At 43.0% G+C, this 24905-nt stretch overlaps 2 protein-coding genes across 2 annotated transcripts in view; one reads left to right on the forward strand and one right to left on the reverse strand.

The window, feature by feature from the left end:
• The first annotated feature begins 3933 nt into the window (after nt 1–3933).
• NTAN1 (N-terminal asparagine amidase) lies at nt 3934–15282 on the forward strand. The gene is made up of 10 exons (XM_058157251.1): nt 3934–4073; nt 7191–7293; nt 7381–7446; nt 7803–7911; nt 9724–9797; nt 10867–10920; nt 11655–11708; nt 12092–12189; nt 13240–13353; nt 13850–15282. The coding sequence occupies exons 1-10, from the start codon at nt 3996–3998 to the stop codon at nt 14024–14026; spliced, it is 927 nt and encodes a 308-aa protein (XP_058013234.1). The 5' UTR covers nt 3934–3995; the 3' UTR covers nt 14027–15282.
• A 1950-nt stretch (nt 15283–17232) lies between these two features.
• Nucleotides 17233–24905, reverse strand: part of PDXDC1 (pyridoxal dependent decarboxylase domain containing 1) — a 44276-nt gene continuing 36603 nt past the window's right edge. Inside the window, exons 20-23 of the mRNA XM_058157249.1 lie at nt 24773–24865; nt 24583–24679; nt 21771–21875; nt 17233–19984 (exon numbers count right to left, since the gene is read on the reverse strand). Coding sequence (XP_058013232.1) covers nt 19737–19984; nt 21771–21875; nt 24583–24679; nt 24773–24865 — 543 coding nt within the window. The 3' untranslated portion in view covers nt 17233–19736. The remainder of the gene's footprint in view (nt 19985–21770; nt 21876–24582; nt 24680–24772; nt 24866–24905) is intronic.

Below are 24905 nucleotides of genomic sequence, written 5' to 3' on the forward strand. Positions count from 1 at the left end.
TTGGCAGATGAAATTCTTTGTCTAAAAACGTTTCTTTTGTGTTTTATTTCTGACATTCTCTTCCCATCCTAAGTGCAATTTCAGACACGAGTAATAAAATGAGGCTTGTCTTCAGCTTATGTGTTTTTACTACCTAACCCTCTTACCCTCCAGGTTTTCAATCTGCAAGAAAGCAATACAGGTATTTCTTGTTTAGTGACCGCATTGTTTAGCGACTGTCTCATTTAGCAACCATTCACATTTACGGCAGTGATGAAGAAGTAGTTTCACAAGCCGTCCTTGTATTTACAGTCCCGGCAGGTCTGTAAAGCAAAGGAAAGGTGAAGTCAGATCAGAAGCAAAGTTGCATCACACTTAGCGTCAGCTGTCTGAGGAAACATGATTAGATGAGTTAAATCTAGATGAGTTAAAACCAGTGGTGAAATCCAATTTTCTTTTACTACCGGTTCTGTGGGCGTGGCTTGGTGGGTGTGGCAGGGGAAGGATACTGCAAAATCTCCATTCCCTCCACACTCCTGGGGGAAGGCTATTGCAAAATCTCCATTCCCTCCCCACTCATGAGGGAAGGTTATTGCAAAATCTCCATTCCTTGCCCATTCCAGGGGAAATATAGTGTAAGCCGCCCTGAGTCTTCGGAGAAGGGTGGGATATAAATGCAAATATATATATATATGTATATATATATATATATATATGTATATGTATATATATATATGTATATGTATATATATATATGTATATGTATATATATATATGTATATGTATATATATATATATATATGTATATATATATATATGTATATGTATATATGTATGTATATATGCATATATATATATAATATATGTATATATATGTATATATGTATATATATATATATGTATATATATATATATATATATATATATATATATATATATATATATAAAATTGGAAGTGTCTTGGCGGCGTTTGATGAAGTCTCATATATATATAGCATTGCTATATATTTGTTTTCTGAGGTTTTCACGGGTGTTTGTATGTAGGTCTTTGGTTATTCGGGTTTTCTCCCGCGTAAAATTGGAAGTGTCTTGGCGACGTTTCGACAAAGTCTCATATATATATATATATATATATATATATATATATATATATATATATATATATATATATATATATATATGTTTTCTGAGGTTTTCACGGTGTTTGTATATAGGTCTTTGGTTATTCGGGTTTTCTCGCGTAAAATTGGAAGTGTCTTGGCGGCGTTTGATGAAGTCTCATTCGTCATCTTCAGGCTTCAGCCGTGCTTCTGGGAGCAAAGCACAAGCTGAAGCCTGAAGATGACGAATGAGACTTCGTCAAACGTCGCCAAGACACTTCCAATTTTACGCGGAGAAAACCCAACAACTAAAGACTATATATATATATATATATATATATATATATATATATATATATATATATATATATATATATATATATATATATATATATATATATATATATATAAAATTGGAAGTGTCTTGGCGACGTTTCGATGAAGTCTCATTCGTCATCTTCAGGCTTCAGCTTCGTGCTTCTGGGAGCAATGTGTGATCGCACATTGCTCCCAGAAGCAAGAAGCACGAAGCTGAAGCCTGAAGATGACGAATGAGACTTCGTCGAAACGTCGCCAAGACACTTCCAATTTTACACGGGAGAAAACCCGAACAACTAAAGACCTACATACAAACACCCGTGAAAACCTCAGAAAACAAATATATATATATATATATACTGCAAAATCTCCATTCCCACCCCACTCTGGGGCCAGCCAGAGTTGGCAGTTGCCGGTTCTCCGAACTACTCAAAATTTCCTCTACCGGTTCTCCAGAACCTGTCAGAACCTGCTGGTTAAAACACACAACTTTATTGTTAGGCTATATTAACAGGATTTTGCAAGTCTAAAGGAACAAACTTCCTGCTGCCAATTTTAATTGTAGAGCAGGCCCTTCCTAAGTTTCTTCTTCTAACCGTTAAGCATCTGCGGGCTCCTCCGGTTTCTTATCTATCATCCCTAGGTAGCAGCATCTCTTTCTCTCATCCCCCAAAGTCATCCACACCTTCCATTACACCTAGCATTAGCTTCTCTGAATGATCACGTTGCTGATCCCAATTGTTTTTGCTAAATGAGGACCATTTCTATTCTTCCATGGATTCTTTGACCCTTTGGAAGAATGACATCGGAGTGTGTGTGAGAGAGAAGGGGAGGGAGAGAGAAAGAGAGAGGGAGGGAGAAAGAAATAAAAGAGAAAAGAAAAGACAAGACAAGACTATGGGGTTCATGCTCTTGAACTAGGTTATTTTCTTTCAGACATTTCATAACCCAACTAGGTAACATTATCAGTGCTACCTTAGAAGAGTGGGAGTTATGGAATAGGCGACAACGACTGTGGGGTCCATGGTACTCTCTGAACTAGGTTGTTGGCTTGCAAGGCATTTCATGACCCAACTAGGTAACATCTTCAGTGCCAGAAGAGAGCGGGCATTATGGAGAGGATAGTCCCTATCCTAATGTTCCCTTGAATTGTATTCACTTTATGTATTCAATTCATGCTTAAACTTATATATATATATACATTATATATATATTGGCAGTGGTGGGATTCAGCCAGTTCGCACCATTTCAGGAAAACCAGTTATTAACTTATAATACATATACATAATAACAGAGTTGGAAGGGACCTTGGAGGTCTTCTAGTCCAACCCCCTGCCCAGGCAGGAAACCCTACACCATTTCAGACAAATACACCATTTCAGACAAACTTTCTGAGCAGTTTGACAAACCGGTTGTTGGAAGAAATCATTAGGGCAGAGAACTGGTTGTTAAATTACTTGAATCCCACCGCTGTATATTATCTAATACAGGGGTCTCCAACCTTGACAACTTTAAGACTTGCGGACTTCAAGTCTTAAAGTTGCCAAGGTTTGGAGACCCCTGATCTAATATGTACTTGACGAAAGAAAGAAAGAAAGAAAGAAAGAAAGAAAGAAAGAAAGAAAGAAAGAAAGAAAGAAAGAAAGAAGGAAGGAAGGAAGGAAAGAAAGAAAAAGAAAGAAAGGAAGGAAGGAAGGAAGGAAAGAAGGAAGGAAGGAAAGAAAGAAAAGAAAGGAAGGAAGGAAGGAAAAGAAAGAAAGAAAGTAAGAAAAAAAGAAAGAGAAAGAAAGAAACAACAGAAAGAAAGAAAGAAGGAAGGAAAGCAGGAAGGAAGGAAAGAAAGAAAAAGAAAGAAAGGAAAGAAAGAAAGAAAAGAAAGAAGGAAGGAAAGAAGGAAGGAAGAAAAGAAAGAAAGAAAGAAAGAAGGAAGGAAGGAAGGAAGGAAGGAAAGAAAAGAAGGAAGGAAGGAAGGAAGGAAAAGAAAGAAAGAAAGAAAGAAAAGAAAGAAAGAAAGAGAGAAAGAAAAAGGAAGGAAGGAAGGAAGGAAGGAAGGAAAAGAAAGAAAGAAAGAAAGAAAGAAAGCAAAAAAAAAAAGAAAAGAAAAAGAAGGAAGGAAAGAAAGAAAGAAAGACAAGGAAGGAAGGAAGGAAGGAAGAAGGAAAGAAGGAAGGAAGGAAGGAAAAGAAAGAAAAAGAAAGAAAGAAAAGAAAGAGAAAGAAAGAAAAAGAAAGAAGGAAGGAAGGAAAGAAAAAAAGAAAGGAAGAAAGAAAGAAGGAAGGAAGGAAGGAAGGAAGGAAGGAAGGAAAGAAAGAAAGAAAGCCCAGATGGACCAACCACACCTGCTCTACCAGGCATGATTGGGGAACCCCAGCAAGCCCACCTGGACGCCCCCTGCAGGCAACTGGAGAGTCCCTGAACCATCCACCGCCCCCTCCCCAATCGGGGCCGGGGGTTTCTCCCCCTGAGCTCCAACCCCCCCTCCTCCTCTCCGGACTACATTTCCCAGGGCGCCTGGCAGCCGGGGCGGAGCCTGAGTCCAGCTGGCGGCCCCGAGCAGGAAGGCGCCCTGCAGCTTCTCCGGCGTGGAGGCTGCCCGACATGCCTCTGTGGGTGGGGGGGCGGCGGGTCGACCCGGCTCGGCCCCTCCGCGACCTGCGCGCCTTCCCGGAGCTGGAGGTGAGCGGGCGGGGGGGGGGCGGGGCTCCTGCGCCCCCAGGTGAGACCAGGCGAGCGGGACTCAGGTGCGCCCTGCGCCCTTGCGGGGAGCTGCGAGGGGATCCTCACCCGGGCTGGGCTGGAAATTGGGTGTGTGGGTGGGGGGGAGGGTTGCCTTCCTCTGGTGCAAAGCGGGGGAAGCCCCCGGGGCAGGCGGGGCTGGGGATCCCCCTCGCACCTGGTGGCTGGCTGGATGGGTGGGTGGCAGGCAGGCAGGTGTCTTCTAGGGCAGGAGGTCTCCAATCTTGGGTACTTGAAGCTTGGCGGACTTCAACTCGCGGAATTCCCCAAGCTTCAGCTTAGCACAGTACATGTGGCTCACATTTATTTTATTTATTTATTTTTGTCACAACATTATATATAAAATTATATACAAATTTATATATTGTATATAAAATTATATGCAAGCACATATAATGAAAGAAAACAATAGGACAGGAACGGTAGGCACTTTTATGCACTTATGCACGCCCCTTACAGACCTCTTAGGAATGGAGTGAGGTCAATAGCAGACAGTCTTTGGTTAAAGCTTTGGGGATTTTGGGAAGAGACCACAGAGTCAGGTAGTGCATTCCAGGCATTAACAACTCTGTTACTGAAGTCGTATTTTCTGCAATCAAGATTGGAGCGGTTCACATTAAGCTTAAATCTATTGTGTGCTCGTGTATTATTGCGATTGAAGCTGAAGTAGTCTTGGACAGGAAGGACATTGCAATAGATGATTCTGTGTGTTAAACACAGGTCATGTCGGAGTCATGTGCTTGCCCTACATGTATTGTAATATATGGAAGACAATACAACCGTTGCATCTAATAAAATGGTATTTATTTATTTATTTTCGTCACGCAGTATCTATAAGCACAAGCATGAAATAATTATACAATATGTAAGCATATATATGAGTACGAGTATGTAATAACTATATTAATTGGATATAACGAAAGGAAACAATAGGACACGAACGGTAGGCACGCTTGCGCTCTTATGCACGCCCCTTAAATGTAAATGTAAAATTTACATTTAAAATATAAAAAAGGTAAACACATACGTGCTAGTCATTCCTGACTCTAGGGGGCAGTGCTCATCTCCATTTCAAAGCCGAAGAGGCAGCGCTGTCCGAAGACCTCTCCGTGGTCATGTGGCCGGCATGACTCAATGCGAAACACAGTTACCTTCCCACCAAAGGCGGTCCCTATTTTTTCTACTTGCATTTTTTACCTGCTTTCGAACTGCTAGGTTGGCAGAAGCTGGGACAAGTCACGGGAGCTCAGCCCATTACGCAGCGCTAGGGATTCGAACCGCTGAACTGCCGATCTTTCGATCGACAAGCTCAGTGTCTTACCCACTAAGCCACCGCATCCCTTCTTACATGTAATGAAACTGACCAAATGGTTTTCCCAATTGCAATGGATGGCTGTGAAAGTTGGACCATAAGGAAGGCTGAGCGCCAAAGAATGGAAAAATAGATCAGTATTTCACTGCCTGACCCTTTACAGATGTTGTTGTTAGTTGCGAAGTCGTGTCCAACCCATGGTCAACGTTCCTCCAGGCCTTCCTGTCCTCTACCATCCCCCCGGAGTTCATTTAAGCTCAAGCCGACTGCTTCAGTGACTCCATCCAGCCACCTCGTTCTCTGCCATCCCGTTCTTTTTTTGCCCTCAGTCGTTCCCGGCATTAGGACTCTGATTTGTGGGTGAACGTGATGGCTAGATCCAAGCGATTGGACATAGTTTATCAACATAGGGCCTCTGGTGGCTCAACAGGCTAATGCAGCCTGTTATTAACAGCAACTGCCTGCAATATTGCAGGTTCAAGTCCCACCAGGCCCAAGGTTGACTCAGCCTTCCATCCTTTATAAGGTAGGTAAAATGAGGACCCAGATTGTTGGGGGGCAATAAGTTGACTTTGTATATAGTATACAAATGGATGAAGACTATTGCCTGACATAGTGTAAGCCGCCCTGAGTCTTCGGAGAAGGGCGGGATATAAATGCAAATTAAAAAAAAACAAAAACATCCCATGACTGAAACAAGGTAGGAATATTGTCCTGAGGAGTCACTATGGATTTTGTCCATGGTATAATACACTTGGAGAAAGAATAATAATAATAATAATATTATAATAATAATAATATTTTAATTTTTATACCGCCCTTCTCCCGAAGGACTCAGGGCGGTTAACAGCCAGATAAAATACAATATAATACAATACAATACAATACAATACAATACAATAAAAAACCAATTAAAAAACTTATTCAATGTGGCCAATAATTTAAATTATAAAATACATAATATAAAACCCCATTTAAAATCCAATTTAAAAAACCCGTTTTATGCTAGTCCTGCTCGGAAGAATAAATACGTCTTCAGCTCGCGGCGAAAGGTCCGGAGGTCAGGAAGTTGACGGAGTCCAGGAGGAAGCTCATTCCAGAGGGTAGGTGCCCCCACAAAGAAGGCTCTCCCCCTGGGGTCGCCAGCCGACATTGTTTGGCTGACGGCATCCTGAGGAGACCCTCTCTATGGGAGTGCACCGGTCGGTGGGAGGCATATGGTAACAGAAGGCGGTCCAGAAGATATCCGGGTCCTATGCCATGGAGCGTTTTAAAGGTGGTAACCAGCACCTTGAAGTGCACCCAGAAGACCACAGGCTAGTTTGGTGTAGATAGTTTGGTGTAGTGATTGAGGCAGCAGGCTAGAAACCAGTGTTGACCTAGCTTGAGGAACTAAAGCCAACTTTTGGCCTTAGTTCCTCAAGCTAAGGGGAACAAGTCAACTTTTAAGGACATCTTCACAAAAGTGCCCTACCACCACCTGGAATCCAAACTCATTCCTATTCTCATAATCGACTCTTGCATTATAAATTTGTGGGAATAAACTTATTATTATTGCTTATTAACAGTTCAAGCAATTCCCAGTTTATGTGGAGCTCTGCTTGGTTTCCAGATCTTAGGAGAGGTGCTAGCTATGTTTCTTACTTTGGAGGCCCAGATCAGAGAACTTTTGATAGCTGTTTTGCTGAAGTTGTGTTGTCTGTGACCCGCAAAGACCTGTACAAAAACTCTTGTTCCCCAATCAGGAGCAAGCCAAACAGTTCCGCAGCCAACCCGCTCAAGCGGTGGGACCAAAAGGACTTCTCTATGTCCAGCAAAGAGAATTTGCAGCCACCACGTCCAAAGATGGTAGGTGGGACCTCGAATGAGTATTAACTTTCAATTCAAGAGAAGACGGCCAAGATCTTACATGATGTTCTCCTGCTTTCTTGATAGGTTCTGTTTCCATTCTTGGTTCAGACGATGCCACCACGTGCCATTTTGTAGTTCTGAGACATACAGGTACTGAAATTCCTGAAAAATCCCTGATTTGGTTCCCATTCTCTATAATTAAACGTTTATAAAGTTTCAGGTTGCGGTTTAGAAGTGGAATAAGAGCTTGATGGAAGTCCTTGAGATAGATTTGTGGGTTTTGTCTTCTTGGTTCCAGTGTTTAGATTTAGAAGAAGCACTACAGAAACCTACAGATCTTGTCACAGCTGGCCATAACCTCACTGTCTCCCAGTTGAGTGATCTTCAACTCCTCAAAAATCCTTTGGCTTATACGTGTTTTGATAAGTCTGTTCCAAATAGAGAAGTGTTCCTTATAGTTACAGTTGCCCATAAGATGCAAATTCTCATTGTATTTTTTTTTTTAGGGAGTGGAGCAATTTGTCTAACTCACTGTGATGGATCAGATACCGAAACAGAAGTTCTGCTGATCGTAAATGCAGTAAAAGTGCTTTCTCTAAGCACAGACTCTGGAAGGTCAGTTTTAAAAAAATAGTCCTTTTAAATAATCTGGGGAAAAGTTGGGGGCTTCATACTTCTCAGCCGCTTTCTACCTCTTCAACTGAAACTGAATTCAGGTAGTCCTCAATTTACAAAAAATTGTTTAGCAACCAGTTGAAACTACAGTGGCAGTGAAAAAAATTACGACGGGTCCTCGCACTTAAGACTATCATCATGTCATCTCCATGATTGCATGATAAAAATTTGGATGCTTGGCAACCGGCATATTCTTTATTTTAAAAAGATGATGTGGGAAACAAAACTGAAGAAATACATTGTTAAAAGGGTAAAATGATTAATAAGGAAATAAGATATGATAATCTGGTCCACCATTAGAAAACAATGGATATTCGGAAATAAGTGTGAAATGTCAAAATGATTGTGTGTAAATTAAAGGGTTTCAACAGAATAAAAATAGAATAAAGAAATATTGAAAAATATATGTGATAAATAAAAGAATGAAATGAAAGAAGATTAGGAGGTTAGAGCGGATAGTAATTCTGATTATCCATTAAATGTAAAATAGAGATGAAAAAGGGAAAAGTAGAAAAGGAATACAATGGCAGGAACTGAAATATATAAGTTAAATTTGGGGAAAATAAGCTGTATGAATTTTGACCCGGTCAATACTCTATTCAGAAAAAATGTATGTTTGTCTGTTTTTAAAAATTTTTTTTTTTACAAAAAACAAACAATTGCAACGATTTGCTTAACCATGGCAAAAGAGGTTGTAAAAGCAGGCGTGGTTCACTTAAGCTTAGCAACAGAAATTCTGTCTCGAATTGTGTCTAGAAAATCAAGGACTTATTGTTGTGACCCAGACCCAAATAGGAGTAGGAAACTCAGCCAGTGTAAAAACAAATAGACTTTACAAACAGCTGAGAATTACTTCATTCTCAGTGTAGTCCAACTAAATTAAACCAACACAAATTCCTCAGTCCTATCACCAACCTTGGTCCAATTAGGCAAATTGCCAAAGGCCTTTCTTGGCAAAAATTCCGAAGACACCGATACAAATGCAGCGAGATGAAGCTATCAACACTGTTTTCCGGCAAAGAGTCCAAGTGCAGTTGCTAGTCTTTTAAGCCTTATGGGAGGGGCCAGTCATTTCTTGGCCCTACTCCCGAGTCGTCCTCTTTGCTTGAGCTGCTCTTGCCTTCTGGCAGCTCTTCCCATGCGTGCGTTAGGAACAGGCTCCTCCTGTTCCTCTGCCTCACTACTGTCAGCCTCTGGAGGCTCCAGAGTTCGCACATCATTCCCCGATGGCCCTGGCCCCACCTCTGCCTCCGACGCAGAGCCCTCATCCGGGCCTTCCCCAGCCTCCAGGACTGGCCCATGTTCTTCCTCAGCCTCATCGCTGTCTGACTCCGTTGCCAGCTCTGCAGGCTGCTGGCGGACCACAACACTTATAAATAACAGAATGTCTCTGATAAACATCCTGTATTGTAGTTACTTACCCAGAAACCAAACTGAATCCTAGTGAGAAATATACTAATCATCATAGTTCCCATCACCAATCTCTTTCCACTTATGACTGTATGACTATAACTTGTTGCTGGCAATCCTTATGATCTATATTGATATATTGACCATCAATTGTGTTGTAAATGTTGTACCTTGATGAACGTATCTTTTCTTTTATGTACCCTGAGAGCATCTGCACCAAGACAAATTCCTTGTGTGTCCAATCACACTTGGCCAATAAAAAATTCTATTCTATTCTAATTCAAATTCAATTTGAAAGGGATTGAAAAGTGAACGAACGTTTCTGGATTTTGTGTCTGCTAGGTTGGAGTTGCATCTGGTTGGAGGGTTTTGTGACGATCGGCGCTTGTCTCAGCGTCTTACCAGTCAACTGTTAAGTAAGTTTTGTATTTTTGGCTTTGCTGGGGTCTTCATAAACATTTGGGCTTCTCTTTGAAGTAGAATGAAGTTGGCCAGTTGTGTGAGCTGGTGGGAATTTTGTGGGCTCCCGAAAAATAGATTTCTGCTTTAGAAAAAGAGCTTACATGGTGTAGGTTGTAGTGAAGGGAAGCCAGTTATATTTATGGAGAAGAGGGGTTGAGTCATGTTGATGCCTACAGAATATATTGTACCATCAGTAAAGGTCAAGGTCAAGATTCCCCTTGCACATATGTGCTAGTCGTTCCCGACTCTAGGGGGCGGTGCTCGTCTCCATTTCAAAGCTGAAGAGCCAGCGCTGTCCGAAGACGTCTCCGTGGTCATGTGGCCGGCATGACTCAATCCAAAAGTGCATGGAACGCTGTTCCCTTCTCACTACAGGTGGTCCCTATTTTTCTACTTGCATTTTTTATGTGCTTTCGAACTGCTCGGTTGGCAGAAGCTGGGACAAGTCACGGGAGCTCACCCCTGTTACGTGGCGCTAGGGATTTGAACCGCTGAACTTCCGACCTTTCGATCGACAAGCTCAGCTTCTTAGCCACTGAGCCACCGTGTCCCTTATATCCCTTATACCAGGGGTCTCCAACCTTGGTCCCTTTAAGACTTGTGGACTTCAACTCCCAGAGTCCCTCAGTCAGCAAAGCTGGCTGAGGAACTCTGGGAGTTGAAGTCCACAAGTCTTAAAGGGACCAAGGTTGGAGACCCCTGCCTTATACCATCGGTAGGAAGAGTAAAATGCTGGACTATTAGTTTTGGGTCACAAATTTCTCAGGATAATTTTCTTGGAACGGATTGGTTGACTGTGTCTTTGATTAAGCTAGAAACGTCATCTATGGTTTCAGAAATGGACTGTTGGTAGTGAACATAAGGGGGCAGTTGTCCCAGATGAGAAGCTGGGGTGTTTTGATAAACCCAGCCTGGAACCAGAGTGGAGTATTTGAATAATACAATTATTTTTCATCATGTAGTTAAATATGTATTTCTTTCCTCGGCCTATGAGTTTCATAGTCTTTCTTTTTGTTTTCTTAGGAGCGTTTGACCGCTTGTTAGATAATGTTTATTTGATGACCTTCTGTGTCACAGGTAATTTACATATGTCTTTATTGTATTGTCTGAATCGGTTTATAATGAAACCCACTTCCTTATGTTTTGAATTTTGGTCAACCATTTTAACAATCCTGGTGTCAGCAGAAAATCTGTAAAATGTTGCCTGAATTTTATAAAAACACGACTTCTTTTAACCTTGGTCAAATAAACAAACATTACATTCCTTCCTTTTTACTTAATGAAGATGTTAATCATTCATTCATTCATATGTTACTGTAGGATTTGATCTCTGTTCAATTTTTCTTTGTACCATTGCAAAGGAAAGTTATTTTCTTAACAGGGAATATATGCCAGTAGCCAAAGGAAGGAATCGGTCTAAAAGCTAATTTTCCCCACCCCCTGCCCCAAATTTTTGGGTATGGCCCCCAGACCCTTAAAAATACTTGCAATATGGACTCTTAACATGGCAGAAGGGAAAAATTAAAACTGCAAGGAGAGGAGTCATACTTATTATATTTAATTGATCTAATATATGTAACATTTAAATATAATCAAATTTAGGGACGGATGACCCCCCCCAGCTTAACTAAATACCTTTATCTTGGTTCTGTCTTCTCCTTTTGTGAGGATATTCTCTGTCAAATCTAAAATATAACCCCCAGCCTGAAAAACATTGTGCATCCCAATCTGAAGTGACTTAGCTGTGCCACTACATACTTCCCCAGTTTATTGCTTTTTTGATAAGGTCAATTTGTATGTGTTCATTACAGAACTGAACGATCGCCAAGAAAATGGCAGGCATTTGCCGTATATTTATGGAATCGGTAAGTTTAACGTTTCTTGCATTTGAGGCCAGGTTTAAAAACTGGCTTACAATTGTGAGATCAGGTATTGATTGCCACCTTAATTTTTTTTTTTTTTAAACTGGCTGATTAAGGTACCAATGAATAGAAATAAAAGATGCATGTTTTGTTTAACACTTAAAGAGAGGCAGTTTGAAAGATTTTCCTGTCAATCAACTTGCTCTGTCCTTTGACTTAATGTTTAATGAGCATTCAATAATAATAATAGCAGAGTTGGAAGGGACCTTGGAGGTCTTCTAGTCCAACCCCCTGCCCAGGCAGGAAACCCTACACCACTTCAGACAATTTTCAGAATCCCTTCAGAAAGAACGTATTTTCTTATTACGTGGCTCTTTCCCTTTCAGCTGCGAATGTTAAAACGGGTGAGATTTTCCACGCCACATTTCCAGACCGAGGACCTGATGAAGACATGCGGTCTGCCAGGGTCTTAGCAGGAGCAAAGGTTAGCAATGATTGTACAAAAGAATGAGAAAGGGAACCGCACTTCAGGGGGAAAAGTCCTCTGTCAAAAACTTACAGTCTGAAAGATAAAACATAGAAGAGAATATAGATAGCTCGGAGTTGAATTATGGAGCCCTTGATCTTCTCTAAGCTTAGTTGTTTGTTTGTAGACATTCATTACCCAACTTGGATATCATCAGTGTGAGGAAGTGTGGCATTTGCTCCCTGTTTATGTTAAGAAGTTTGAGAGAGAGAGACAGAGAGAGACAGAGAGAGAGAGAGAGATGATAGATATATAGATAGATAATAGGTAGGTAGGTAGGTAGGTAGGTAGGTAGATAGATAGATAGATAGATAGATAGATAGATAGATAGATAGATAGATAGATAGATAGATAATAGGTAGATGATAGATAGATAGATATAGATGAGCTAGATGATAGATGAGCTATAAATGTAGATGAGCTAGATGATAGATGATAGATTAGATGATAGATGATAATAGATAGATGATAGATGAGATAGGTGATAGATGAGATAGGTGATAGATAATAGGTAGATGATAGATGACAGATGAGATTGATGTTAGGTAATAGATGATAGATAGATGATGGATAGATGATAGATGAGATAAATGATAGATAATAGATGATAGATGAGATAGGTGATAGATGAGATATAGATGATAGATGAGATAGATGATAGGTAGATAGATAGATAGATAGATAGATAATGATGGATGGATGGACAGATAGAGATAGAGATAGATGATAGATAGTTGAGAGAGAGAGAGACGATAGAGAGATAGAGATTGATAGTTATTTGCCCTGCCATTGTTGGGGTGTGTTTCTCCTGGGAGAAAACCAATGGAAGAGTCAGACCAGGGAACATAGATGAGAATCAGAGAAAGACATCAACAGGATCTGGCATTATAACGGGGCCAGGATGAACAGTTCCGGCTTCTGGTTCTGCTGAGTAACCGGGGTTTGTTCTGCGCGTGCTAAACGTTTCGCCTGCCATAACCTGCTAAAGCTGCTCCTGTCTCTTATTAGATGATCAGCATTTATGACTCCAAGAAGGAACAACTTTGCATCGGGCCTTACTACTGGATTCCTTTCCCCCACGTGGATTTCTGGTTGGAGCAGAGCAACCAGAGCATCTTACAGGTAAGCTGGAGTTGGCCAAGGGGACCCCAGCTGGGAAAAAGCTCGGCTGAAAGGTTGCCGAGTGTCGTGTATTGTGTTAAGCCGCAATATGATCTCTTTCGTTTCGAATCCTTGATGTTCTCTGAGCTTGGTGGTTTTCTTGCAGACATTTCATGACCCAGCTAGGTAACATCATCAGTGCTAGAAGGGAGGGGGACTTGTGAAGAGGAGGAGGAGGAGGAGAGGAGGAGGAGGAAGAGAAAGTGAAAGAGGAGGAGAAGGACTGAAGAAGGGTCCTTGGAGCTCTCTGAACTTGGTTGTTTTCTTGCAGACGTTTCATGACCCAACTAGGTAACATCATCAACGCTAGAAGGGAGTGAGGTTTGTTTTTTGTTTCTTTTTTAGTGGCTGCCCTGCAAGTGTTGGTGTGTAATGAAACATTTGCAAGGAGAAAAAACCCAAGCTCAGAGAGCACTAAGTCGGTTTCCTTAAATATTCCTTTTTGTATCTTTGGCAGAATCTCTCCACATCGCCACTGGCTGAGCCACCTCATTTTGTGTCACACATCAGAGCTACCCTGCTTTATCTAAGAGAGCATCCGTACCCCGATAAGACCCTCTTCCCGACTCAAAAACCTCGCCTCTACGAAAAAAATCCCGAGGGCTTGTGGGAGAGGGTCTCTGGCCAGATCTAACCCAAAGTGGAGAAACCCAGGAGTGCTCTGGAAGTGAAAGTCAAGAAAGGTGTCAGGAGACCCTCTCTATGCCATGGACCTTTACCTGGTGAAGCCCCCCACCCACAAAAGACAACAGGAAAAACCAGTGAGTTGCATTCATGGGATGGTCTTAACGACCCTCAAAATATCCTGTGTTTTCCAAAACAGGCTGCTCAGTCCGATGCAAAATTAGGTAACCTTTTCACATTTCATGGAGTTGGGTCCAAAGTTCTCAAGAACGTAAAATGGGCCTCCGCGTCATTTGCAAAGGAGGAGGAGGAGGAGCCTCCTTTGTTGGTACTCCCGGTCCCTGCTCCGTCAAAGTTTTCTTGCTTTTAGTCGTTTCTTCAAGACTGGCGTCTTATGCGAAGCCGCCATTCTGCTTGCTTCATCGGAGCGATGTCCTTGATAAAATATTGGCTGGAGACGCACAGGACCTTCCTGTGGGCACGTTCTCACGTTGGGAATGAAGCGTTCTGGTCCTTCAGATGGTCCATTTCGAAGTCAGACCTGTTCTGGTGAGGTTGGAATGACCTGTTCTGAGATGAGGATGCTTCTGGTAGAGTTAGAACATGATCTTGACGCCAGATGTTTCGGCGAGGCCCTTCCGATTTTGCTCTTCTCTGGAACTATCTCAAGAGTTGATGTGGGCGTTTTTGAACGAAGCTAGGCCTTGTTTGTTCCACACGAGGAGAAACGTCTCCAAGCTAATAATAGATGTTTGCGTTGAGCAGTAGCTAAAGAATGCCAACCGTGACATTTTTCCTGGACCGAGGACCAAATGTATGCAGGCAAATATGTTGGGTGGGAAGTTGTCTACATACCTATCCTATGATGGGGGACTTTGGATTCTAGTGCAGCTTAACACATTAACATGTGATTCACCTCCGTTCCTTTTTAGAAGTTGATTTTTCTACAATAAAGCTCCATAACTAGTCATCATTCCTGCAAGGAAAAAAACCCACGTGACTTCAGATACTACTTTTACGGTACACGGTTTGTATGGGCGAGATTCTGATTTTTTGGTTTCGGCTTTTGTGTGTGTGTGCGCTGTTATTTTTCTCCACTGTTCAACTTCCTCTTCTGTCGAAGAGAAACTGGTAGAATCTGGATCTAGTTCTCACCATCGCTGAGCACTGGAGGAGGCGGGGTTTTCATTGAACCAGATCCATCAAACCGTTGAATGTAGCCAAAATAATATTACGATTAAAAAAGCAGTCACAGCTTAAATCTTCTCCATTTGTTATACCCTGGGCCTCATTTCTATCAAGGATCCAACAATTTTATCAAATGTATTTATTTCTTGCTAACGAAACCCAAAACGTTTCTCGAATGCCTCTGGCATGTAAGGAAACTTTAAAACTCTTTTGCTTTGATTTAATCTGGTTTTCTTTTTAGGTATTTGTGTGTGTCCGAAATAGGTACGTTTTAACAGAATAACAAGAGTTGGAAGGGACCTTGGAGGTCTTCTAGTCCAACCCCCTGCCCAGGCAGGAAACCTTACACCACTTCAGACAAATGGTTATCCAACATCTTCTTAAAAACTTCCAGTGTTGGAGCATTCACAGCTTCTGGAGGCAAGTTGTTCCACTGATTAATTGTTCTAACTATCAGGAAATTTCTCCTTAGTTCCAAGTTGCTTCTCTCCTTGATTAGTTTCCACCCATTGCTTCTTGTTCTACCCTCAGGTGCTTTGGAGAATAGCTTGACTCCCTCTTCTTTGGGGCAGCCCCTGAGATATTGGAAGACTGCTATCCTGTCTCCCCTAGTCCTTCTTTTCATTAAACTAGACACACCCAGTTCCTGCAACCGTTCATGTTTTAGCCTCCAGTCCCCTAATCTTCTTTGTTGCTCTTCTCCGCACTCTTTCTAGTCTCCACATCTTTCTTTTCTTTTTCTTTCTTCCTTCCTTCCTCTTTCTTTCTTTTCCTTCCTTTCCTTTCCTTTCCCTTTCCCTTTTTCCCCTTTCCTTTCCTTTTTCCTTTCTTTGCTGTTCTATAATTTCTGGGCAAGACTGAACATCCCCCTGGTGTTTGTGTATGGCCAGACCTAAGAAAGCTAATTATAGGGAGGGGCAGCCATCGGAACTTCAGAACCTGGTGGTACGTACCTTTTGAGGAGTCCGTCATAACTGAATGCTCGCTAAGTGACTAGTTGCAAGTTGAGGAGTACCTGCATGGAACTTTTAGCTCAAGCAGAGGGCTGCATTTTTTCAGCTGGCTTCACCTACTGTGCTTAATTGTAAAGTGGTATTGGGGTAGATAGATACAGATTAAGAGAGTCGGAAGGGACCCTATAGGTCATCTAGTCCAACCCCCCTGCCCAAGCAGACCCTACACACCATACAAAGTGACTTGAAGGGAAGGGAAAAAAGTAGTTATTTTCTGTTCATAGTTGGAGTTTCCATCCAGGGAAAACTGCCTCGATGACTCGTGTGTGTGTGATTGACTAAGTGTAATTTACAATCCAGTTCAGTGAATAAAATACAATTCATTTAAGGGCAGCGGACCAATTAAAAATAGCAATAGCCCTTAGGCTTCACAGTGCTTTACAGCCCTCTCCAAACGGTTTACAGAGTCAGCCTGTTGCCCCCAACAATCTGGGTCCTCATTTTACCCACCTCGGAAGGATGGAAGGCTGAGTCCAACATTGAACCTGATGAGATTCGAACTGGCAAATTGCAGGCAGCCGGCCACCAAAACCTAGTTTTATTACTGCTTTACTCTTTCAATTTGGTTATGTAGCAGTAGGAAAGCACAATTGGTTTTTGTGGTTTTCTGGCTGGGTTTTTGTGTCCTGCTCAGCTATCTACAGCCAGAAGGCAAGTACAGTTTTAAAAACAAAGACAAAATGAGCCATAAACAGAGAGCAAACCCTCCTCCTTTCCAGCTTTGATGTTACCTAGTTGGGTCATGAAACATCTGCAAGAAAATAACCAAGAACAACACAATCTAGAAATTGACCAAGTTTTTAGACCTTGATTTTGTTTGCAGGGCTGTCTTTAAACTTGTTCAGTTTTAAGATACTTAAAACCAAACACGGTTTATAATGATGCTTGAATCTAACCACTGCCAGAAACAGTAACCTCGTGGATTAAATAATCGAAAGTCTTCTAATGTGTATATTCCCTACTTTGCTAGGATTTTGCTGGTTGGTTCTTTTAAACCATCACAAACTCAGATACAACAAGTTGAAGAACCTTTATTGAAGCATTTAGGAAGTATCTAAATTAGGACTGTATTCCAGCAAAACTGCCAGCTTGATATAAAACATTAAAATTTATATTAACAATTATAACTTTAACCTTTCCCCCCAACCCCCATGAACCCAAGTTAATATAAATCATTGCACTAAATAAACAGTCAAAAGGAAGACAGGAATTAAATGTGCACTTTAGAAAAATCAACCCTTAATAGTTGGAAGTTAACTGTACATTTAACCAGTGATAATCTTCAATCAAGAATGAACAAACTGTTGTTAAACTTTAACAAACTTTTGGTGATTAAAGCTCGTTGCTGCAGTACCCATGGGAGAGCTCCAATTGGTTCTAGCTGAGCTTCAAGAAACTGGTTACTCTAGAGTAAGCTAGATCTGATGATCCATTACCTCAACCTCCATAAATAATATTAAGCAAAACTTGTAACTCTTAATGCCCACTTGAGTGCAAAGGATAACAGATCCTCAAGTAAATTATTAGAAGAGAGGAGAGAATTCTAGCATTCGCTGTAAGATCTAGTTTGGCGAGGACCTCCATAACTGATGTGAATCGTGTCTGGATACTTGGGATTTTAAAGCAGAACAAAAAAATATCTCCCGTTTCCAAATTCGTAAATTTCTACAATTATGACCACATGGGACTGTTTTAAACTTACTTTCTTTCTTTCGTCAAGGGACTAGCAATTTTTTCTGCTTAGAATGCCTGAGAGTCTCAACATTGGATTATATCACCACCACCCACAAAAAATGATTTTGAGAATACCATTCCTTAATTTTTATTATCTGTGTTAGAATTGAATCGGCGTCTTCAACTGCTGACAATAAAAGTCCCTTTGCTTACACGAGCTTTACTCATTAATGAAAACTAAACGGGACTCTTATTAAATGCCACAGCGTTCCCCCACCCCAACTGTTGCTGTCTTGGGATGTTGAATTTCATTTCCCCAAAAATTCTTGGGTTTCTAGTTGGAAACCTGTCCGATGTGCCCAGATCAGCACATTGAGGAAGACCGTGCTATAGAGCAAGGCTCTCCAACCTTGGCAAATCTAAGACTTGTGGTCTTCAACTCCCAGAATTCCTCAGCCAGCTTTGCTTTGCTTTGCTGGCTAAGGAACTCTGGGAGTTGAAGTCCACAAGTCTTAAAAGTTGCCAAGGTTGGAGACCCCTGCTATAGAGAAACATTGCTCAAAAAAGAATGTGTGTGTGTGTAACGAAATCAGAACATGGGGTGAATAGGGGACGATATATCGAGTGCAGTCAAATCTCTTCGGGGACCCAAGTTGCTCTGTTTAACGGAGAAAGAGCTAAATGTCTCAGGGGAAAAAAAAAAAGAAGGCATAATTGATCAGCAAGGTGAGGAATCAACACTCAAATATCTACTCTCAACTTTAAAACCCAAATCAACTCAGCGTGTGTATTTCTTTCCCGTAGTGCAGTAACTGTATATAATAAGCTAATATCTCTGAATATTTACAATATTTAACAAATGCAACCAACCGATGAGAAAAGCTAAGAACGGCAAGGAGGGGGGGGGGTGGAGACACACAAAAAAAACCACACCAATGGGCCACCGCTTTCGGCGTCTTGCTAATCTGCCCAAAAGCAGCATTGAGCAATAAGGATGGATGTCCCTTCAACGCAAACTTTTCCAACTGGGTTTTTGTTCTGTGTGATATTTCTCTCTCCCCCACCACACTTTTTAATTTGGCTCTGGCAAGGAAACATCTAAAGCTACCTTGAGCCAAATCTTAGGACCCTGTGAAATGCAAAATCATCTTCTCCCTTTTTCATTCACAGACGGGGCGAAAAAGGACAGTAAGTCTGTCGAGGCAGAAAATGTGGGGAACTGGGAAGCGACTTAATCCCGTTCCCCCCAAAATAGCGCCATGTTAACAGTAAAGGCAGCCGGACGTTGAAAAATATTTTAAACACTTGTTAAATTAAAAATAGCCAGCAGCTGGTGGGCTCAGCAAACAGGAACTAGATTAGCTTAATCCCAGCACAGAGTACAATCCAATTTAGAAAAACCAAGGAACGTCTGTGCAAAGCAACTTTTAATTTAATTTAAAAAAAAAAAATATCAGGCATTTTTTCTGGTGGGGACAATTTGTTTGGCTCCTAATTCTTGCACGTTCCCCGCTACGAAGGAAAAACGTTCCTATGCCACCCCAGATCCAACCTCGCCACTAAACGGGTGCGCAGGATAAACGAGAAGAATTGGAAACCAAGTAAAAAGAAAGTGAGAGAGAGCGAGAGACGAGAGCAGCCTTTCCACTAATTTTTGTGCAAAAACCTCCAGCCCAATCACACACGAAGAACAATTCGTAACTTGACTACCTCCGGCATGGTTTTCACATTTTTTTTAAATGCGTCATTCGGTTTCTCTTCTGGAGTGAAGTGCACTTTCCTTTTTTTTTCTTCTTTTTTTTTAAAACCCCTGTACAAAGTTTTTATTGCACAGAGCCTTGGGTTTTATCTAAGGCTTTCTTGCTCCTCGGATAACGGATGGTCATTTCCCGGGGCCTGAGAGGTGGCGCCTGGGGAAATGCTCGGGGTTTCCTGGCGGAGAGGAGGCGTGCTTTCGCTCGACGGCTGGCCGTTCTCCTGCTTGAGAGGAGAAGCTGTGAATTCTCCTCGGTCCAAGTCGGTAGCTTGGCTCACCGAGCTGGTTTCGCTCATCCCATCCGAGTTCCTGCCGGCCCGTTTAAACAGTTTTTGACCTGGAATGACACACGGGAATGAGAAAGGTTTGCTTCTGTTAGCCTTGTCCGCGTAAGAAGCCGGTCCTTGATTTACGGCAGTTTGTTTAACAGCCGTTCAAAGTTAACGCCGGCACTGAAAAATTCTGACTTGGAAATCGTTTTTTCACAGTTACGACGTTTGTGGCATCCCGAGGATCGTGTGATCAAACTTCAAATGCTGGGAACCTGGCATGTACTTACGACGGTTGTCGTGCCCGGGGTCACGTGATCCCCTTTTGTGACCCTCCGACAAGAAAAGTCAACAGGGGAAGCCAGATTCCGGCTTAACAACGGGGTTATCGTAACTTCTAGTGACTTGCTTAACAACTGTGGCCGGAAGGGTCGTAAAATGGGGCAAAGCTCACTTAAATGTCTCACTTAACAACAGGATTTGGGGGACATAATTGTGGTCGTAAGTCGACGGCTACCTGTGCTAGCTCTGTCTTTATTGTGAAGGTGAGATTAACAGGATCCTGTAAATCTGAAAGGACGTTTCTCCCCTCTCACTTTTACACACCAAGAAACTAGGGAGGGTCTTTTTGATGTTTGCCACACCTCTTTCCTTCTGCGGGTTTAGCTGCCTCTTATCTGACTGTGGTCTAGTCTGTGGCTCTTCCTCCTGTCGCCCAAGGTCCAGCGGTGAAATGCACTCACTTTCGCTACCGGTTCGGAAATGTGAGCATACGGCCTCTTCTGCGCATGCGCAGAGGGTGAAAAACGGGACGTAATGGCGTCCTGGTGGGTGGGCGGAGCCTCCCGTCACCAGCCCAGGGGTGGGTTCTAGTTACCTTTACTACCGGTTTGCAATGGGGTCGCGGGCATTCACTGCTCTCTACGCAGATCGTCATTTATGACGTCCGAGCGGGTGGGCGGAGCCTCCCTCCGGTTTGACTGCCGGTTCTATAGAACCAGACAGAACCGGGAGCAACCCGCCACTGCGCCAGCCCTACCGGTTCGTGCGAGCTGGATAGATCCAGCCAGATTTCACCACTGCCAAGGTCACTCGCACATACTCCGTTTCCGCGAGCTATGGATTTTCTTCATCTTTGAAAAATTATGCTATTTTACTGTTTTTTACAGCCTGCTCAATAGGGAGGATGACCAAAGTAGATTTTTCAAGAATAATCGTTGTTGTTTTTGTTGAGAATTTGGCTCTTTCCGGCTACACGAGCACATTCCTGTAGCATGATTAGGTCCCGATTTGCCAGTCAACATTCTGGATTTTTTTTTTTTAAATAGGTATGTAAGTATTTAATTTTGACTTCCTAGTCCAGGCCTTAGCCCTGGGATGGTGCCACTGGTGCCACTAACCAGATTGAATCTGCTTCACTTCTTCACGTGTTATTGGTTACTGTTTTACTCGTCTCTTCCTCCCAAAAGCTTCCATAGTAGTCTGTCACTAAGAATGACATCGTCACCGTCTTAAATTTTGGAGATGACCAAACTAGATGAGCCTCGCTCTCCTATCTGGTCCCATTCTAGGACCTTCTAATGCAGGGCTGTCCAAACTTGGCAACTATTAAGACTTGGGAACTTCAACTCCCAGAATTCCCCAGCCAGCCAGCATGTCTGACTGGGGAATTCTGGGAGTTGAAGTCCACGGGACTTCAAAGTGGCCAAGGTTGGACATTCCCGTTCTAAACACAATAGGATTCTCTAACTCTGGCTTTATAAACCAGAATGCAGAAAGGATTCTTCTCAATGCTTTCCCCCCCACCCTTTTTTTAAAAAGAATAGAATAAAACTGAAGATGAAGCCAACTTACCTGGGAACTTCTGTTTACCACGGCTTGATATGGGAGTGGGAGGTGGGGTGATCCCGGTGCCCTGGGCTTTGGATATGTATGTTGTCTCCGTGGATTCCAAAGAACCTGCCAAAGAAATGGGTGCCGACACATCAGATCCGGATAAATGCATGGATCATAGGATGCACACAAGGAAGGAAGGAAGGAATATCTGTTGTGGACTCTCAGCCACCGGCCCCTCCAGCAGCCGAATCAGAGGAGGAGGCGGCAGCGTGGGAGTCGGGGCCAGCATCAAGGCAACCTGAGAGCTCCGAGGGGGAATGGAGCTCGCAGAGAGAGAAATGGAGGCGGAGCCTGGGCCGTCCTTCAGCCCTCAGATGGGGAGTCACCAGTCCCCAGGTCTGGAGGTGGCTGATGAGGAAGAGGAGGAACAGCTGCGTCCAGTGCCTGATGCGTGGATGTGCAGAAGGCAGAGGAGAGGAGAGCAGAAATCTATGGGCCGGTCCTCGGGACGGAAGAGCCACCATTGCTAACGAAGCCCCTCTGGCGATAAAAGGCAGAGAGCGGAGATGAATAGATGTGCAGATAACTATTCATCTCCCGGGCGAACAGACTTGTTAGCCTGCGGTGAGAGAGAAACTTTTTGCCCAGGCTGTTGGCGCTCCTAATAAAGGAATCGATTGATTGATTTCGGAGGATTTGTCTTGTTTGGGGAGCTGGGTCAGAACAGTATCGATCTCCTAAGAGCCTTGGACTCATGACACGTGCCACGTTTCCCTGACGGTGTGAAGTTGACTTTTCTTGGAGTTGAACATCTCCCAAGTGATGGTTTGGAATTGACTGCGAAAGTTCGGAAATCATCTCTAACTTTCCAGTTTTAAGATCATTAATTCTGGCCACCAATCAAATATTCTAGGCCAGTGGTTCTCAACCTTTATAGTGCTGCGACCCCTTTAATACAATTCCCCATGATATGACGACCCCTTTAATACAATTCCCCACGAAATAAAATTATTTTCGTTTTGAATTTATCGCACCTGAAGCTGTATTGGCTAGCGATCTGAACTGCTTGCGATTGCCTTGAGGACGGAGACATTAAAGCGGAGACTCCTCCCCTATTAAGTTTATCGTGCCTGAAGCCAGATTAGGCTAGCAATTGGGAGTGATTGCAGCTGGCTTGAGAGGGAGACATCAGAGCAAAGATTTCTCTCTTCTTTAATTCATCGCGCCTGAAACCGAATTCGGCTAGCGATTTGAAGAGCCTGCAGCTGGCTTGTGGAGTCAACCATTGGAGCGCGATTCTTCGACTCGCAAATATACTTCCCCTATTTCCAATGGTCTTAGGCGACCCCTGGCAAATTGTCATTCGACCCCCAATGGGGTCCCGACCCACAGGTTGAGAACCGCTGTTCTAGACCATGAGTGTCAAACTCAATTTCATTGAGGGCTGCATCAGGACTGTGGTTGACCTTGGGTGGGGGGACGTGGTCGATTGGGTGGGTGTGGCCAACCGGGTGGGCATAGCCAGCTTGACGCCACTCCCCAAACTGCTGGCATGTTTCCTCTTCGCACGGGGTAGACCGGGCCGAAGCCACGCTGGCCTGATCTTTCCTCTTCGCATTGGGTAGACCAGGACAGCCTCGTGGGCTGGATCCGACCACATCATGGGCTTTGAGTTTGACACCCCTGTTCTAGACAGACCAATCTGGTGGTTCTATCAAAAAAAAAAAGAACAGGAGAGATTTGGAATAGAATCAGAACTATATTCTCTATTGCGGGGGCCTCTAACCCTGGCAACTTTTAAGACTTGTGGACTTCAACTCTCAGAACTCTGGGAGTTGAAGTCCACAAGTCTTAAAGTTGCCAAGGTTGGAGACCCCTGCTCTACTGGGCCTTTGGAAGCTTTCAAACCTCGGCCCAAAGGTGCTTTTTTCAAGATGCACCTAGACTTCCTTGTGTCAAGTTGCCTCTTGAAAAAAGCACCTTTGGGACAACCATGACCTGGATGACTGAGAATCTCCAGAAGCACTTTCAAACCTTGGGAAATATTAGTTCGTGTTTTCTTCTAGAGTCTCCTGAAGAAAGCTGATGGAGATCCCGGCAGTTTAGAAAAACGGGACATCTGAAGATCAATGCACTTTTCCTCATGGCATTATGGACAATGCTGAATTATAGCTATTGTCAGGCCTGGAAGCCATCTTTTAAGTTAGGGCCTTCAGGCCTGCCACATTTTTCTACTGTGGGAAAATGAGAGGGGGCATTGTGTGGAGTATGGGAGATATGTAGTCAAAATAACATTCCTTTCTCAGAGAGTCAAGGATGCCTTGCCCTGGCACCTGGAGTCGGATGACTGGGAGGTGTTTCTAGCTTGGACGGTGGATGATTGGAACATGTGATGGACATGTGGGTGCTGTGCAGGGACTTGAACTTTCACGTGGGTGGGCAAACCTGGAAACTTTCAAATTCGGGTTTTCCCAGATGTGCCAATAGGACATCTCTAATAAAATGAAACTTTGAGGAAACTCAAGCCTCGGAGTCTTCTTTCATTGGGGATGTTACTTGGAACCCTGATAGCTATGTCCTTCCTCTCTTTGAGCTCATCGCTGCTCATCTCTGGAAACTGAAGTCCACAAGTTGCCAAGTTTGGAGACCCCTGGTCTGGCCAAACTCCAGGCATCCTGCTTCTTGCAACGGTCAACCCTTATGGTCCAAGCAATGGTGGGAAAATGGAAGGGGGGATGTTGGTTAGGAACGTCCTTCAAGCTAAGTATTTCTTGTTATCTCAGGATAATTAATCCTGGTTCAAGACTCGCCCAGTCAAATTTTACCTCACCTGCAGTTAGGTTAAAGGTTTGTCCCTTTGGTGAGGCATGGAATGGAGAAAACCAGTTGACGACCGAGCCCACCACAGGAATCTGTCGAAGCAAACCCTGGAAAGAACAGGAGAATGACAATGAAGTGCCCAGCAAAATATCAAGAAGAGGATTGCCAGCAAGAAGTGGGCCTCCCCACAATCTGCTCACCTCTTCCAGGAGGCGTTCCTCGTTGGCTTTTTGCAACTGAACCTGTGCATCTTGGATGCCTTTTCGAACAACCTCGGTCATGTTTTCCAAAAGCTGATCAGAAAGAAAATCAGATGAATGTCAGAAACGTCAC

This window comes from Ahaetulla prasina, chromosome 14 (assembly GCF_028640845.1).
Source record: "Ahaetulla prasina isolate Xishuangbanna chromosome 14, ASM2864084v1, whole genome shotgun sequence".
Classification (NCBI taxonomy): domain Eukaryota; kingdom Metazoa; phylum Chordata; class Lepidosauria; order Squamata; family Colubridae; genus Ahaetulla; species Ahaetulla prasina.